At 38.9% G+C, this 19,440-nt stretch overlaps 1 protein-coding gene across 1 annotated transcript in view; it reads right to left on the minus strand.

Moving 5' to 3' along the window:
- Window positions 1-6,419: 6,419 nt before the first annotated feature.
- The window catches only part of LOC140930220 (NACHT domain- and WD repeat-containing protein 1-like), a 31,652-nt gene continuing 18,631 nt past the window's right edge, over window positions 6,420-19,440 (minus strand). The window contains exons 17-22 of the mRNA XM_073379883.1: window positions 18,359-18,539; window positions 16,424-17,736; window positions 15,194-15,319; window positions 13,654-13,811; window positions 9,087-9,234; window positions 6,420-8,236 (exon numbers count right to left, since the gene is read on the minus strand). Of these exons, the coding sequence (XP_073235984.1) occupies window positions 8,115-8,236; window positions 9,087-9,234; window positions 13,654-13,811; window positions 15,194-15,319; window positions 16,424-17,736; window positions 18,359-18,539 (2,048 nt within the window). The 3' untranslated portion in view covers window positions 6,420-8,114. The remainder of the gene's footprint in view (window positions 8,237-9,086; window positions 9,235-13,653; window positions 13,812-15,193; window positions 15,320-16,423; window positions 17,737-18,358; window positions 18,540-19,440) is intronic.

The following is a 19,440-nucleotide window of genomic DNA, read 5'->3' on the forward strand; positions in this document are numbered from 1 at the left end:
AACGTCCTTCCAAACATATATGACATGATAAAACGAAAAAACGATAAAGGAAAATTTATGTCGCTAACATTGCTCTCTTTCTTGTATTCTTTTTGTAATTATATGTAACACGGTAATCTACAAAGGTTAATTATGGTTAGTTTAAAAGAGGAATAACGAAAAATGCCGCCAGAGTAATCAAAGTAAAAATTACTAAGCACCGCCAAATATTAGAAACACAGCTCATTTCCTTCATCCGCTCTTTCATAATTTCAAGCAATGCAAAAATGGATACGATGAAAAGCATCGAATATGCCAATCAGGAAAATTTAAAGGATTCTTTTTTAGCCGAGTTTAGCCGCAAAAATTTTAAATGACTTGTTTGTTCAAAAAGAAATGAATATAATTTGAAAAAGTGATGGGCATAACCCTTAACGAAGGCAAAAACGTTAGGAGAGGAAACGTTTTTTGCTTAATGAATAATAGATATTTAGAGAGACACAATATGGCAATAAGATGTTTAAACATGAAAAAACTGAATATTTTCTTTTAAGACTGGCCGCTTTAATTCAATGCAAATTTAAAGCAAAAAAAGACCTGGATTTTTTCCAGTTAAAATAGTTCACGTTTTTACATCAGATCTATTCACTTTCACTCCGCGGGAGTAAAAAGATAATTTTCAGTACTGATCTTAATTATCGTGAAATGGTTCTTAAAACGGTAAAATAATCTACCGTGTGCTCCTCATTAAATGGCGACAGAGGCGTCTGAGAGACCATTTTCTTAATTTTGTCGTGTTCATTAGTCAAAAATAGTTTGCTGACAATTTAAGCAAAATTTTTTTTAATTAATTGTCTCAAGCTTAAGTTTATAGGAGTCTCCATGCAATTTTAATGGCACTCTAAATCAGCTGCTTTTATCTTGCTAGTTTTGTATGTTTGGAATTATCGGCCAACTGATATCGAAGCTGACAACGTGCTAAATTTACATATGGCACTCGCGTGGTAACATGTCGGAAATATCATTGCTTTTCAGTCTAGCGTAAAAATGAAATGTTGGTTTCAGTGGGTGGAACAGTTAATTATATTGATAATATTTCAACACAAGAGACCTCCCACGGGACACACCCATTATAGCAAATTCAAGAAAAGAAACGAAAAAATCTAGGTTCTAGTTCTAAATATAAAAACAGTGGATTACTGAAAGCATTTTCATCATTTCAAGGGCTCAATATTTCTTTATGTTAAAGGCTGATTTAAATTTCGATTCGTCTAAATAAATGGCACCATTTTACAACTAATTTTGCTTTAAAATTAACACGCCCATGGCGTTTACAAATGAGTTTTGACTTTACTTCCACGTGTTTAAACTATTTTATATCGCGTGCTTAACTTTGAAAGCGGCAAAAAAATCAATGGTGTTTAAGTGTTTTTGTAACTTTTCTTGACATTTCCCACATTTAATATTAGGTCGAGAATCAAGATTAAAAGAAGAAGCTACAAAAGATTTCACATAACTCAAAGCTACTTTTAAAGGGCGTGAGAAATTTGTGTAAAAGGATTTCGCCTCGTCTCTGGATTGTAGCGCACTTGGCCTATGATAATGAAAGGGACTGGGAGAAGGGAGAAATTAAATTGAACGAGTAAATTTGGTATTAGGCACCCTAAAATCACCACCGAATCTTATTAACAGCACGCTTTCCTCAATTATCGGAAAGTCGGCCTGGATGTTACTACTGGCAATACCAAACGATGCATTGTATTTGACGAGAGACTCATAAGCACACATACACCATAAATGAAAAGCATGCGTTTGGTGAACTGTTTTAAAAATACGAAAAACAACACACCATTAAGATCAGTAACTTCTACTTCCGCAGAAACTGACCATTAAGCAAAGGACTTACATGAATATTTGCTTAGTCTAAGAGAGCTAATTTGCGGCAGTATGAGTGGCAATCTTCCTGTAAAAATTGATAGTTAAACCCAAATCAGCTGTCATGCGTTTGGATGAGAAATCTTTTTTATCTTGCCCATTGCCTTAATTTTTTCTTAATCGGCCGTACATTTTGAGGACGCGCCGCTTGAGACTGGACCTGTAAATAAAGCTTGTTGTTTGTTGTTTGTTTTCGCTGTTGGTGTTGTGTCACGTGATAGGCATCATTTACGGTGTACCCGCCATCTTTCCACGCGTGGACTGATGGGATAAAAGCAAAGTCACGTGGTCTCTCATGGGGCAAACAAGTGATAAAATCCGTCAATACAAGAATCACGGTCAAGTTTGTTTATTAAAGACAACAGAAAATGAAGAACTTTTCATCTTAAAGACGATACTGGGACAAATTACGGTTGGAAGTGATCATTGTTACTTTTTTGGATGGAATAGCAACCGTAGGCATCCTTACAGAAAGCAATGTTTACGTCAAACTTGACAAGATCTGTGTACATTTGCATGAATAATTATTAAAAATCATTGTTGTCTCAGTTAAATAAACAAACTCGACCTGGCGAATTTTATCATCTGACTGCCAACTGATTACAATTTAAGAAACCTCGTGACATTGATTTTATTCCGTCAATCCTAAGGCACGCGCCAACCTGGTCCAGAGGGACTAGGTCAAGACGTGCAAAGATGGCGGCCATCGTGAATGAGGTCTACTGCACTATCACTATATGGGACCGTTTTTTGGAGGAGGACTTTTGATCCAGTTTCCGGCTCTACCGCGAAAGAAAAGATAACAGTCCCATAATACAATTCGGCACAACACTGACCCAGACTCCCTCAACGCTCAACTTCAAGATCAATGAGTATTTCTGAAAAAATTCCCCCTCATTTAGATCAATCAATGTTGAATAAACGAACAGGAGTGTTTTATTTAAGTTTAAAACACGAGACGCAGCTAGTACTGAATAACTTCGAAAAACGTCTATCGTCTGTTTTACATTTGCTTGTTCTTACTAGGTCTTACCACAATTGATCCCTTCTTCGAAGCCACGCTTCTTGAGATCTTCGGTGGTGAAACTTATTTAGACTGCAAGCATTCTCTGAGTTTTCTTAGAAGGTATTGGAGTGCAAGCGTAAGCCATAGGCTCACGATGCATGGACTCATGAGGGCGACAGCCTCTCTTTTCTTGCGCCCTCGAATGCACGCATGGCTAGTAGGTTCTGTAAGTGGTCTGCTTGTGAACACTGTTTCAACAGTTTTTAACTTAGTAGTCCCAACCTTCCTTTGTATTGTGTAAACAAAAACCTCCGTTAGAGAGTCGTCAAAAAAGGTAAATTTAAACACTCATGAACACTATTAAACTTTAGTGAGGTAGGGACGCCATGAAAGTACTGCGCAGGGTCTACCTTCATTGTGCCCAGCAGAAAAGAAAATGAAAACTTTATATTGAAAAAGACGCGTAGATTATGGAGTGAGGCTAAACCGACAGTGAATACTTCTGTTGGACCATGGTAAACGAACCAATGCGCTTCCACTTTTTCTATCTTCTTAAATGGTGTAGCATTACATCAAATCATAATTTTTACAAATTCTATTTTCTGTCGGTCACGAGCGGTCATGTTTTTTTTTTACCTTGTACACCCGACAGGAAGTAGATTAAAGGCATTACGTAGATTCCGGACATACATGCTATAAAAAGGGTTTTCCTTCAATTCTTCTAGTGCTCTTTTGGAGAAAATATCCTTTATTGATTTACAAGTGAAGACAAGTGTATGAATCTGTAGGATCAAAGCGCAGGTGATTAACACGACATTTTTCACGGTGAAAATCTGTTTAACACTAATGGGCAAATGGGTCTTTTAATCTCATCATAGTTAATTGAGTGGAATGGTTATGACGCCCGTCAGACTCCTTTGTTATATGTTTTTGTGGACCTGAAAGTGCACAACGTTCAAAAGAATTCCTATCATTTTGATTGTATTGACCAATAAAAACGTTGCATTAATTTATTCCGTAACAATTTGCCAACAGAAAACAAAGAATTGTGCACTTTCAGGGTGCTTCCAACATAAACCGCAGCACTGTTGTTTTTATCATTGATGTTTGCCGCTTTTCATAACCAGTCTCCTCTAATAACTATGATCTCATTAATCTTGGCCAAAATCTACTTAACGAAAAATGTCAAAATCACGACAACGTAATCTATGGATAAGTAGTTTATCGTTATGAATGTTTACTTTTTGGCCCACTCTTAGCTAATTACTTGGATGTGGTTATATAATGACAAGTCTTGAACGAACGCAGGGCAAGGGAAACCGGCACGAGCATGACCTTTTAAAGAGGAGCAACTCGAACATAAGTTGAAACATGCAAATCTAAATACTATTTGCTAAAAAAATCCGCGCCATGTTTGTTTACAACGAGTTCTTTTCCTTGCCTTAAATCAACCCTTTGACGGACGACTTTGTACGCAGCAAGTTTAGCAAAGATATAGATCTTTCCACAGAAACCTCATTTTGGACATTCTGACCAATCCAGACAGGGTCACTTACACTAGACACACAAAGTAACGTTTTGTTTCGTTTTGGGTAGTCGCTTCTCCCCACCGGAAAATTTAGCTACATTTTTGGGGAAAACTGATCAGCTGCCAATTTCACTATTCACCTACTTGTACTACTCTTAAGAGATTAAATTGGTCCTTTTTCTAGGGGGAAAGACAGCCAAAATTCTATGCGAAACAAAGACGATAATGTGAGCAACAAACCGGCCTCCTGCCGAAACAGATTTGGAAAGAGAAGGCTTATACGCATGCGCCAGAGACAATGGCGGTTGTGTCAGATTATTGTGTCAGATGTGACCGGTGGTGGCCGAAGTTGTCGAAGCGATTATTCGAACTCTTCTTTTTTGTGGTTTATAATAGCTTCAGTAAAGAAGGAAGAGTTATGTGTCAAAGATTATGAAGTTGTTGGCAGTTTTGTTACGTGCTATGTCCTGTGTAACGAAAAAGGAATTTTTCAGGCAATGTTTAATTACGTCATTTAAGAAACACGCAGACAAGAATTCAAAACTTCTATTACGTTTAGCTACGAAATTTCTTCTGGTCATTTCCTAAAATAACTTATAATCTGTTCTGTATGTTTCTTTTATTTTCAGCTTGAGTACAGCATATCTCATAAACTGAGAATCACTCTTTGCGGCAAAAGAGGTGAAAAACTCTACCCCGACATTCTTCAGTAATACTTCAACTATGAATTCTGTGTGATGCAAACAACCTCGTCAAAATACAGTCGACTCCGGCCGGCTCTCTTAATGGACTCTTGTATAAGACAGACACCTAAAGTAGGTCCCTGCCTATCTTTACTCCCTCTTTTGACTCTCTAGAAGACCAACGGACATCTCACTTTAGCGAAAATACGCTTTCTTAGGCAGCGTTCCGTACCGTTCGCGTTTGGTTGGTAAAACTAATTTTCAACCAGCCTGGGATCCGCTCATTTAAAAGCTGTTGACATAGATGGGTAGAATCCGCTGGACAGGTTAGCGAACGTTTTCCACAGTGTGCGGCGTTGCAACCAAAAACAGCAAAAACGGTTGACAAGGTTTTCTTTTCGGAACTTCTATCATATCAACCAAAACAAACGTTATCCTGACAAAACACCGCATTTCTGTAATATTTTTTACAGCCTTCTTTGATATGTAACATAAAAGATAAAGACTCGATCGAAGATAACCTAGGACATGATACAGTCGTCTTGAATCAGATTAAAATCTTGTTTTTAAAGTTCAGGTTTCTCCTCATTGATAATAGAATGTTTCTTTTTTTCAGTAGAGCGTAGAAAATGATTTTGTGATCATTGCGTTGGTGTAGTATGAAGGGTCATTTCTCTCATTCCGCTTTGTGAAAGCGATTAAAAAAAATCAAGATGAGCAAGTTACTTCGAGACTGAATTCTCGCTCGAGGAGATGACGATCTTCTAACGTTTGGCCATCCGTGGAAGAAAACTAATTATGTGCATTTAAATAAGAAAAGAATAAACCTCTTCAGCGGGAATTGCCGTATTTGTTTTCAGCATTTGACAAAATGAAATTGAGCATATTTTTTATGATTTTGGTTTAAATCTCTTAGTAACAATTCAATGGCGGCCTCTCCGAACAACTAATACTTTGAAATGGAAAATTACCGGAGATGAAGGGATTACATGTTAGTTTTTTAGCGGAGAAATTTGTCGCAGTTCTAAGCTTGTGGTTTGGCAGTAGCATCAAAATCACTAACTTCATTTTTGTCACTGACAAAGAAAATTCTCAAGCCATAGTTCTTGTTAATATAGAGGTTTCTAGTGTACCCCACACGTACAAATATAACGCCAACTTGGACAAGGAAACTACGTTTACAAACAGCAATAAAAGTAGTAATTTTAAGAGAAACAAATAGCAGTAATAAAATTGAAAGTTGGAATTTTAATCTTCAATATTCTACCATGTTTAAATCGCGTGGGCTTTCTATTCTACATTGCAATCTTGCATTATTACCTGTCGGCGACCTTTTAAAAAGTTGCAATTTAACTTACCGAAAACTCAACAAAAAACATTTTAAACGAGCGATATCTGTAGTGGTTACATATATATTCATATCCTTGAAGTTAATTTAAGTCAAAGGGCCGACGGCGCCTAATTCTCTCATCTAGGCGACCTCATCAATTAAGTAGCTCTGGAGTTGGAAATGCTGAAACGTTTTAGTGCCTCAAGACTGACTCGCGTCTTCTACGATCGCTCGATCGATGTTTTAAATCCGTTTTCTCTTTCAATTTTTTTCTCGGCACCAGATCGAAAGGTTGGAAGAACAAAAACAAAGAAACACCGTTCACGGCTTTCAACAGCTGCTTCGAGTCTTCTAAACATTCTGTGTACAGTAGTCGCACTATTACATAATAATGAAGTAAATGGAAAATTTTTTGTCTGTATAGCAACTCTTGTCGCAGTAAATGAACCAATCTAAATCGGCCTGCGGCTTAGCTCTAACTTGACGCATGCGCACAGCCATATCACCGGAGTAATGAAGAAATTCGAGAAGTCCTCGTTTCCCATATCTCGTCCCCAGAGCCATCTCGGATTTATTTGTAACGACGAGTAACTAAAAGAAACGAAGAGCTCCGGAACGAGTGTTCGTCTCTCAAACCACATCCCTGACAATTTGAAATAATCTGGAATAGCCTTTTTTTTTTCTTTCCTCGCTTCTGTTAATGTCGTTAATCTTCCGACAAACAGACATTTTCAGCAATAAAAACGTAGAAAGTACATCCTTTTTTTATGAGGTGGATGGATTTTTTAGAGAAGTGAGAAGTGCCGAAATTTATGAATAAATTTTTTCAAAAAAATTGCTTCGTTCATAAGTTCGAAAATACGTTTTTTCCCGTAATTTTAACCAAAGGTGCAGGTAATAAAAAAAATATAGGTAGCATACAAATAAATTAATAAATATACACAAAAAAATTAAATATAATAATAATAATAATAATAATAATAACAATAATAATAATAATAATAATAATAATAATAATAATAATAATAATGAACTTTATTAAAGTCTCATCTCTTGTGGCTCAGGCACAGCGCTTTACTAATTGGGGAGACCAATATACATCTACTTAATACTCACAAACTTTCTGTATTACAAATGAAATAAAAAAACCAGTCCCTAAAAAGTAGCCTTGGTCACTAATAAAGATTTTACTTTAAAATACACTTTGCTACTTAAATACTACTGAATATTAATCTTGTTAACGCCTACTTTTAAATACTGAAATACTTTTAATATTACAGAACTAATCAGAAATGTTCCACTTGGATTTCGTCCATCGTAAAACCTATCATCTATGTTGTTCTTTGCAACAAAACCTTTGGAAGGTACGATACACTAATTATTAAGATACGTTTAATACTTCGTGACATTTATAACAGATTCCATAGTTACATACTTTTTACAAAACTTGCGTAATGTTATCAATTTGTCACGCAACGCTATTAAAAAACATCACTAATGGGCAGTTCTGTGGACACTAAAAAAATTGTAGTCTCCAGGATGGCTGTAAGACCAACCGAAGCAAAACAAGAACATTTGAGTGACAAACTAAGACCAAAACGTCTGTCCACAACAGGTCGATTACGAAGGATATCAACTTGCGTGACAAATCAGTCACTGCCCCATTATATCCTCTCCGTGTTGCTTTGGCTTTTCAGCCTCTAAATCTTGGCTGTCTGTAACGCTTTCTTCTTCGACAAATTTTCCCTTGATGCCTTCAAATACTATCTGGACATCTGGGAAAATAAATAACAATTCACCAACTTATTCTTTTCATAACACCCAAATGTCGATATGTCCGTGACTCGCACGTCACGCAATTTGACACATTTGCCGTGGATTAAGTTTGAAGGGTAACATGTAGACAAATTTAAATGGAACATGGCGCACAAAGCCAAATAAGATAGTTAGATAGATAGATCGGTCGATAGATTGATAGATAGTTTAATTAATAAAAACCATTGCAGCTATAGGCTGAATTACGTATGATTTTCAATAAAAATGAAAGCTTAAACTCTAAAAATCACGTAAAAAAATACAAAGTGGAACTATTTACATCATCGCCTTATTGACTAAATCATTCAGGAGGAGATGCTGAGGGTGAGTCCTTCCGTATCGAAATGCAAGTGAGAGCTAAAAGCCAAGGGGAGAGGGGAGGGAGTTACTCCGAATTTCAGTTGATGGGGTTGATCGAATAGGGGCAAAAATCAAACCCCCCCCAAATCCCCAAGGTTTCCAACAAAACTCAAAAAATCCCTGGACCAAAAACTAACCCCCGCCCCCCCCCCCCCAAAAAAAAGACAACAAACAAAAAAACCCAAAGCATTAAATGATATAACTCGAAAAATAAAAACATCATCTGGCCGGGATAGGCGGGCACTCCTGACCACGAATCTTCAGATTGTTTTAAATACCCAAACAAATCCATACTTAAATCAAGCTACCCAAAAAATACTTGCCAAATTTTCTTAACCCCCAAAAAATCCCGCAAACGAAAATTTCAAACCCTCAAAAATCTTTCGATCATCCCCGTCACTTGAAATTCGGAGTACTCCCCCTGGGGCTAAAAGTAGCTATAAATCACACCTGTCCCAGCCATGGCCTTGGAACCCTCTGTAGGAAATTCGTACGGCTTCATATCACCTCCTTGGAGCGTGAGAAGCACTAATGGCAGTACACTTTCATAGCCCAGGGCAATACACTGTCCATTTCCTACCGGAAAAACAGCTGTCACCTGAAAGAAAATCGACGTTTGACAACAAAGACAATCAACTTCTAAATTGGAGAGCGGAGAGGAAGAACGCAGAACAAAGGGAGAGGGAGAAAGGAAAGAATTTGCCCTCTTGTCCTACCCCAGATGACTAACATTTTAACTAATTTAGTGAACTATGTGACTAAGAAATGAAACTAAGTTAACAAAAGTTGATAAAAATTAAAAAAAGTTAACATATATAGCTGAAAAAATCTAACTAATTAAGTAAACGATGTGACTAAGATATAAAGCTACTGTCCAGTAAAACGTTAAGAAAAAAGAAAAGTTATATATTTCTAAAATTAACTAAAAAAAGGAACAGGCAATCAAAAACAATAAGAACATAAAACAATAAACATTTCACTGAAAACGTGAAAGTCTAGAGGAAGAATAAGCAATTTTTTAATACGCATGCGCAGAGGATAATTCCGATTTTAAATTGTTTCTGACCTGAAAATAGCTTCGTTTGGATCAAGTTACATTAAAATGAATCTATTTGACGATATTTTGTGTTATGATCGAGGCAAAAACTTCATTTCAATGGCAAAAACATTTTAACCCATACCACAAGTTTAAGAATAACGCCACAGAGTCTAATATAAGGGTCTCATGCACAGGGTATAACCGGAAGCGTAGGGTGCTATTACGAATACCTCCATCGCATCGCTCTCGTAGCTGATCTGGTGATATTCGTAACAGCTTTGGTTCGGTACCCTTCTAGGACACCAACGCCAACCCAAAGTTTCTATATCAAGTCGCTCCCGACGTCTCGCGCTCGGTCGAGTGACGCTTTCACAAACCTCCGTTGGAGTGTTTCGGTTTAAACGTATCCTCGTTTCACTTACCTAAATCTGTAGGATACTGACTTAGTCAGTTAACTCGCTTCCAGTGGCACTGCGAGCAGCAGTGTGCCATTGTTTTGACGTTTTTGTTTATGGGATGAATTTAAATTCGCCGCTTTACACAACAGTACCTCTATTGAGGGATGTCTTAAGACAGAAACAACTGCAGTGTATTTTTGCGTTTTCTGTTTATTACTGAAATACAGCTAACTGCCGATGAGCCACGAGGGTTCATGTGCAGTGACTTCGTCGCGTCTGGATGATTTTTCCGATATAGTTACTTATATACTGTAATGATAACAATATTTTTGGGGGGGGGGAAGCTGGACATTTTGGAGCCGAAGCTTCTGTCCCACAAATACCCTTGATAGAACCCTGGACATCAGATTTTAGTCTCATCCGGCATTCGACTGGTGGCGTATACATACATACATACATATTTGTATTCTAGGTAGAACGTATTTCGTAGAGCGCTCAATTCATTTAATTGAAGAGCATTGACTATTAATAATCACAGGGACGAAAGGAGTTCAGGCTTCAGGAGTAATCATTGATCGTTTATTGCGACAGTGCTGTTTCGTATGGTCCGACATACATACATATCCTTTATTTAAACACGATATGGTTTAAAGCTCAAAGCTTGTGGGGTCGTGTATTAACGAGAAAATTGAGAAAACGACTATAAAAAAAACATTTGTTGGACGTTAAAACGCAATTGGTGCGTTTTACCTCATCAAACTAATGAAAAAAATCGAGTTGAAATTATCAAACCTGGATAAAGATTATCCCACAAACATCTTTTGTCACAACATCATTGTAATTATTCACGCGTGGAGGGTGAAAATTGTAGTGAGTAAATGCAAATGAAAACAGTCAAAAACGTCTCGGACCATTAAGCACTAATGACGCCGTGTTTTAATTATTTAAAAACTAACTGCCGACAATAACCTACAATATCATGGCCTTAAAATAATTGCTTAAAATGTCTATTTTCGACATTTTTTTTCTCGAATGCTCGTAACAACCTCGAGCGCGCCGCGATGGTCCGTTTTTTTAACTATTCGGTAAGATAGCTGGGGTTTATACTCATGAGATTTAATGCAAGGCTGCATAAACGAGACAATAGGTCTATTTTTGGAGAAACAAGCTAACAAATACACCTGTCCGGGGAAATTCGATGAAAAACTTTAAAATGCACAGGTAACTGAAGAGTATGAAACGGCTACGGCTCGATTGTGTGGCTTGACATTGGATTGACTCTGGATCATTTTCAATCGCTTTCGATAACTAAGGGGGAACAAACTGGCAGCGAAGGACAAAATTGCCGACAAAAACAACATCACTAAAGCACAAAGGGGAGTTGCTTTTATTTCAATCAAGACTGTTTTGACTGGACCTTCTTTACTGATAATAAATTAGGTTTGGAGAAGTTACTTTGTCAATTAGTTGGAATGGCTTTGATAGATTTTTTCCTATTATTTTTTTTAGACACATCAAGATTTAATTTTGCAGCACAATCAATTTCCGTTCAAAGTACCACAGTAAAAAAAAATGGCTACTTGTGAGAGTTCCTTTTCGACACTCGCCGTGCGTTTATTGCTATCTCGAACCAGCTCGAAACCAATTTTACGCAGTTATTCATGCTTTTGACTTCATTAGATCAGGAAAATATCAGAAAACGTAAATGGAAATTTTTCCCCTTACTGCAATCTATTCTGAAAACATCTGGTCCCTGTTGTTGAAACGTTTGATAGCGCTATCCACCGGATAACCTGAGATCAGGCCCAAGTTTAGCGGTTCTCATACATTCTCTCAAACGGCTACCGCTAAAATTGGGCTCTATTTTCGTTTCGCCTTGCCCGCCGGAATGTTATTTTGAAAGCGAAACGAAAATAGAGCCTGATCTCAGGTTGTCCACCGGATAAATCACCATCCAGCTGATAAGCATAGTATTTATTCGATTAAGCGCCCAACCTCGGATAAGCGTCCACCCTACAGGCTGGAAAAGTTAATAAGCCGCCACGCTCGAAAAAGCGCCCGCCTCGAATAAGCGCCCTCTTTCAAGGTCCAAAAATTAAACAAGCGCCCAGGGCTTAGAGAAATCAATTGCTTTATCGGCTTACGCAGCGACGTTTTTGAGCGACGCACGTCAGCCGGAAGTGAGCCTTTTCCTCTTTTAACACTGAAGTCTTGACGCTACCTTATAGAAACGATTTGCCCAAAAATTGGTTCAAAAGTCCACTTCCGGTTCACGTGCGTCGCTCAATAACGTCGCTGCTTAGACTCCCTATTATCCGGCGGATAACGCTAGATATCCACCTATTTACCATCTGGGGTCTGGTAGGAAAACCCCTTCTTAAACAGCTAGAACACCCCTGAGCCGTACAAACTATTCTTCAAGCCCAGAACTGCGGGATTACATAAGCTACAGTCAAATTAACTGAGGGTGTATTTACATTCGTAATTGGGCACCAAATGTGGACATAGCCTACAGGGGCTATTTGCACTTGTTGTTCGAGCACTAGTGCCAGGGTACAAAATTAAATTTGACATCGTGGGAGAATCACCTCATGAAAGCACTTTTGTCAAGCTTCCAAAAAAGAATGTCGCACAGCATTTTGCAGTGTATTTAGTGTAAATGTAGATGTTAAGTTTCCCCACGTAAAGGTTAAATTAAAAGGAAATGGTTTATATCTCCTAAGAATTTTGTTTGACATAGGTTTTTTTCCCTCTCATTGCATTGTAATTCCTATTATTTCGTCATAATTGCTTAGTTTAAGTTAGACTTAGATGTGATAAATTGTTATTCAGTGTTAACTTAGTGATTTGTAGGAACTGTTGTAATAATTGTTTTTTTTGTATTCCTTTCGACATCAGTCATTAGGGCCATCTATACGAGGAAAAATAAGACGCGTCTTACATAAGACGCGTCTTAAATAAGACGCGAACTGTACCATTTATACGAGCATGTCTTATCTAATAAGTCGCGTCTTAGCTAAGCCGCGTCTTATTTTAGATGAAATGTGCCGTTTATACGGAAAGTTCGCATCTTATTTAAGACGCGTCTTATGTAAGACGCGTCTTATTTTTCCTCGTATAAATGGCCCTATTGTCACAATTTGTTTTGTTACTTAGTTGAGTTGGAAGTAAGTTGTTTTATTATTATTATTATTATTATTATTATTATTATTATTATTATTATTATTATTATCATTATTATTATTTTCTTTCTCACTTGTATTTTAAGATTTATGTGGTTAATTAAGCATATCAAAAATAAATAAATAGATAAATGAATTTCACTTGGTAACCAGTGACTCTATGCGAGTCACCAAAGTGATTGCTAACACCTCTCCTCTGCATAGGCTCCCGCTGGGAATTACATTAAAAATAGCAATAATTTAAAAGAAAAAAAAACAGCAACCACGCTGTGGACGATGGGAAGAGAGAACTTCCTCTCTTTGCTCTTCCCATCGACCCCCGCGCGCTTTCAGTTTTCCCTCTCCCCAACCTCCCTCGGACACAACAAGAGGCCCCTGCGCTGGAAAGAGGTCCCTACCTTATCTGCGTTAAAAGTGGCTTTCTGCACGCCCGCATTCATGTCCCATAGGATCAGTGTCTTCTCCTCAAAGGTTACAACAAAATCCCCTTCGGAAGCGACGACATCAATTCGTAGATTGCTTAAATGACTGCTGAGAAGAGTGTGAATCACGGTTCCTAAACGAAAGGACAAAGAAGTAGGGAAAATCAATAACACAAAGGGTTTCTCAGAGAAGAAGTAATTGAAGGAAGAAGAAAAAAGTATCCCCGGGCAAGAGCCCATAACCTGAAGAGAGCAAATTCCATGTACCCGTGTCACGGCGTTTTCACTGACCAGGTTATTTTTAGAACGGTTTTGGCGCGAATTGAGAAGATCTTTTGAGTGCTGCAAACCATTCAGCAAAAGCTATGACCTGAAAATGGTATTCTTGCTCTTTTAATGACGTTTATTTTCACTTTTTCATATCTTATACTCTGAATGCGCTCACAGACGGAGTTGAACTTCCATTTTACAGGAAAAAGTGCTCTAAATTTATCCAAAAATTAGCTATCCGTGAAAACGCCGTGACAGAGATCTACTATGGCAGTTGCTTGCTCCGGGTTTTAAGTTCCAGCCCATAATCATTATCATACTCCAAAGCAAAGAAAATAAAGTTTATACCAATGATAAAATTGAACAACAACATATATCAATGCTTGAATAAGCTCACACAAGTGATTGACGAAAAGTTTTTTGTGGAACAAATAATCCGGCTATGTTTACACTCTACCAGCAAGCTTTTAGTGCCGATATGAAAACCTATCCGGTATATTATGGACAACAACGGTACAGAACTGGAACTTGTCGTTCACACACATCGAACATCGTGCCGGAGCGGTTGGACGACAGGGTTTGGTGAACTAAAACCCCAGTACTCACTCCTGAATTTTTAACTTCCGTCTAAGCGGATTCCAGTCCTCGCTCCTACCTGTTCACTCCCGCAACGGTTCGATACCTGCTCACACTGCACCAAACTGTGGCTCAGAATCCATCCGATATGTGACGCTCCACTTTCGAGTTCGGCGCGACTTCGCTCCGTTACAGAAATCGCGCCGAAATCACTGTTCTTATGCGTAAACAGAACCCCTATCCGCTATGGTTTCAATGTGGGCGCAAAAGCACTATGCGAGCATAGCCTTCTTTTGAAGAGGAGAAAAGAAGACTCTGCCTGAATCACGTCAAACCTTTGAGATCGCCGCAGGCCAAACTCCCGGACTAGTCAATCCTGTTTTCTCTTGTCAAACAGGTTTTTTCGAGGGCGAGCATCCGTTTACAGATAAACCGATGGTCATAACCGAGCCCACTGTAGCAAGCACACCGCTATTACGCCTGGGTTCGAAACTGTTTCCTAGGAACATGCCGCGCACGTTCAACAAAGATCTCTAGTTACTCGATACTTTCTGGAGTACGCCAACATAAACGCCAACAAAGAAAGGCTCTAGTGGCAGGATGGCGCAAAAGTGTGAAAATAGCCTAAGTCTCCCTGTGCTGAACTGAGTAGTAGTGGATTGCTGAATACCTTGTTCGATGTTCCAGCATATGATTTTCAAGTCCTTATGAGCTGTTACCACTCTAGAGTTATCCATTACCGCTAGAGAAATGGTGTCTGTATCATGCGGGTACCGCAAATCATGCGCGTGCTTCCCTGAAATGTTAACAGATTTAGTGATATCCAGTTAGAAAACAAAAAAATATCTTCTTTGAATGCCACAGATCATAGCCAGATATCTACAGATCTGGCTTCAAATACGATATGACTCCCTTGTCACTATGCCCTAATAGAGTACTAAAGTGATGACGTCATAAAAATGAAATTTCTGAAATTATGGGATTTGTCAAGATATTCTGAAAGAACAATGTCCAAGAGGCCTACTTGCCAAAAATGAGCATTTCGGGGCAAATTGTCTCCGAGATCGTAGCCCAGTTATACTCAGAAATCTCCATACAAACCCTTCTAATTTTTTTTTGGGTCGACCCAAAAAAAATTTAGAAGGGTTTGTATGGAGTTTTGTAAGCATAACTGGGCTACGATCTCAGCAACAATTTGCCCCCAAATGCTCATTTTTGGCAAGTAGGCCTCTTGGACATTGTTCTTTCACAATATCCTGACAAATCCCATAATTTCGGAAATTTCATTTTTATGACGTCACACTTTAGTACTCTATACTTACTTTCAGTAATAAATGATGCCCTTTCTAGATCTGTGCTTTCTGGTTTCTTAAAACCATCCCAGACTAAACCGCCACAAAACCTTACACTGAAAATTAAAAAGATCTGTTTCAGCCCTAAAGGGCCAATCCAGACCTGCAGCTCAAAATCAGATTCAGCCCCTCTTGGAGCCATTTGAGCACAATTTAGGCAAAAAAACAGCTCAATCAAAAGGCCATTCCAGCCCTCGCTGGGACCAATTTCAGCCCTAAGTAGTTGGACTGTATTGGCCCTGACTAAAACAGCCACATTAGAATCAAAAATAGGACTGTATTTTACTCACCGAAACCGCCCCATTTTAGGGCTAAAACAGATCTTTCTGATTTCGATGTAACTTTTCACAGCGGCATTTACACTAATAAAGCTTATATACCACAAGTTCCACAAGTATGCACGAAAGAGATGGTTTTTCAGCAAAAACTCTTCGAAAAAAGCTGATTTCATTTGCTAACTGACTGGCCCGGCAATGTAGCAGTTCTGAGAAACGGAAAGCGCCCTTAAGCCTAACCCGCCGGGCTTTTTCTAATTGTTGTATACTTACTAGCTCGTATATCCCAGACAGCTGTGCGAACGACATAATCGCTTTTCTTGCGGGCACTGAACATGAAGTAGCGACCATCAGGAGTGAATTCCGTATGCTTCTCAGACCCCTCCCTGTCGATAACAAAAATCTCTTCTCTCGTCTCCAGGTTCCAAACAGACAGCTGGTGGCTGAGACTGTCTACGTCCCAAACAGCTACTGTTCCTTCAGGGTTGACGAAAAAATGGGGGATTTCAAGCTCACTTCTGCTCGTCTTCAAAACCGCAACTTGATCACCTGTTTCGATGTTGTACAAAATCAAACTCTTGCGATCGTACGCAAAAGTAAGGATTTCTTTTCTGTTATTCACAACGCAGATATCATCAACCCCTAAGAAATCGTAGGCAGGAATTTTTCCTTTGAGAACCGTTACAACTTTCCAAGTCAGCAAGTCCACGATCGCCACGCGCTCGTCAACGCGAAGAGCGACTCTTCGATCATTGATAAGCTGTATATAGCTGGCTGTTATGCCTGTGATTTTTCGCACGGGCAACAATGTCGTGAGATCCCAAATGGTTACACAAAAATTGTCAATGCCTAGTCGACCCACTGTTACCAGGTGCCGGGAATCACCGGGAATTGAATATATATTCGTCAAGACTTCCGGTTTGTTAAAGTGCCGCTGAACATCCTCCCGGGTTAGGTCCCAGACTCTCACAACGTTGTCACCACCGGAAGTGAGAATCATATTACAGTCGACAGCGAAAGATCTGGAGACGTAATTTGGATGTGGTAGAACGTCTGTTCGCTCGCCAGTTTCAAGATCAAGTTTCGCGACTTTATCGCGTTTAGGAAACACTAACGTGCTACAAGTCAAGTCGACTGAAGCGTTTTGAATCCAGTCATCAATTTTACACTTGTACGTTCGTAATATTTCGCCTTTATCAACCGAGTACAAGCCAATCTTCATTTTCTTAGCAACCAGGACTTCGTTCTCAGATTTCATAATTATCTGCGTAAGATGGAGAAACTCCTCTTCGTCTTTCTCTTCAAAAACCCTGAAAGAATGGAGTACTTTGAAGTCTTTAGTGTCGAGAACTTTTAAGGAATTCTCATCCTCGCTTGAATTGCAGAGAACAACGTCGCCCCAAGAAGATAGCAGACTGTTTTGTCCCGCATTACCAACAGGTTTGATGCTAGAGAAACTATGCAACGGTTTTCCAGAAGAAGTTGAGCATACGTTCAAACTTTTCTCTTTGAAAAAGACCAGTTTCGACCCTTTTTCGCTAGCTGGTGTTATTGGAGGACACCTCTTGAAATACTTTGCCTCTACCCTGTAAAAAGAAAAAAAAAAGGAAGAAAACGGAGAAAGGATGTTAAAAGCTAACAAATATTTTAAATGAATTATAAAGCAATTATTGAGAACGGCTTTCGTATGATATGAAAAATTATGCAGATCTCTGAGGTTATGAGCCACATACCGTAAACGTCCGCTTATATAGGGCCCTTAACAATCTGTGAAAGTTTCATGCTTATATCACCAATTTGAACAATTCGAGCTTTTTTTGGTCGATAACAGCTGGACTAATAGGGCCCCTACCACCATCCACCCAGTTATAGGCCTATCTACTTGTCAAAAAAAAAAACAAAACAAAACACATCCGGATTAAAGCGCCCCCCCCCCCTCCCCAGAGCGTGTTGTGAAATAAATTCGATTTTTACGACGTTATGAAGCATAAAAAAGCGAGTAAATCCAAAAAGTAGTTTGATCAGCACTGCTATGTAACTTGTTTTGAACCGTTTTTTAGTCGTGTTATAGGCTCTCCTAAAACCCCTTACTAAGTTGTATTAGCCCAGGGCGCATACGAGGAAGTTTACGGTAAAACCCTCCTCGACATGCCATGATTCGGCACTAATATCATACTCAGCCTCATTTAATAACTGTTAAATATTCACCTGTGCAATATTTCACCAGTTTCAAAAGATATCACCCTTATTCCACCCTTTGACGAAGCCACAATGAACTCGTCATCACAACAGCACGTGAGAAAACCAATCTCCTCCCCAGCCTCTTGCACGGTCAAGAGTAATGAACCATCTTTGATGTCCCATACTTTGACGACACCGTCTTGCGAGCCTGCGATACACAACAACACTAACAATAAATACATGACCTAAACATTGTGTATTAATGACCACTACAAATGGTCGTATTTGGAGATGACGCCAGTAAAATGCACCATAATGCATGATGCACGTGCAAAATAGCCTGAGAAAATTTTGAGAGAGAGAGAGAGGTAAACTTTATTTATCCAAGCTATCCTAGATCACCAAAAGCTGGTTTCCCTTAGGGGAGTGCAAATTCCATGCTGATGACGCGACACTACCCAGATTTGGGTAGTGCTTCTGATTGGTTAAAAATTTGGTTTAAACAATCAGAAACACTACCCAGATCTGAGTTGTACCAGCTCATCAGTATGGAATTTCAGTCTTTCTTCTGACGTCATTTCGCGGAGAAACCAGATTTAGCGTCGCGAAGTGTAAGTTGTTTTCTCAGGTTATTTTTCTAGCGATACTCACGCTGACTTTAATGTGCCAACCAGAACCGGATTGGTTCATGTCACCGAAGATTCTTTTGTTTCACTCGTTAAACATTTGAATAACAAAAACAACGTTTGTAAACCGTGGTGTCTCTTATTGCTTTTTGACGCCCTCTCGTTGCCGTCACAGTCGTGGTTTCGTGAGCTTCCTAACGACAACGGCAACGGCAACGAGAGCGTTAAAAAAGCAAAGGGGTTTTATAAGCAAAACAACAACACTGTAAGTTTATCACACTTTATGGTACTTTCCTTTGCGACGTTGTAAACGTAACACAAGACGACGATTTTCTCAGTTCCTTAGTCTGAACATAGAGATACGTAAAGTAAGAATCCAACTCCGATCCAGGCCCCGGTTGTTCAAACGTTGGATAGGGCTATCCACGGATAAAAATCTATCCAGAGAATAGCGAAATTGGCTTCCCTAATACTTATCCGCTG

Source organism: Porites lutea, chromosome 3 (assembly GCF_958299795.1).
Source record: "Porites lutea chromosome 3, jaPorLute2.1, whole genome shotgun sequence".
Taxonomy (NCBI): domain Eukaryota; kingdom Metazoa; phylum Cnidaria; class Anthozoa; order Scleractinia; family Poritidae; genus Porites; species Porites lutea.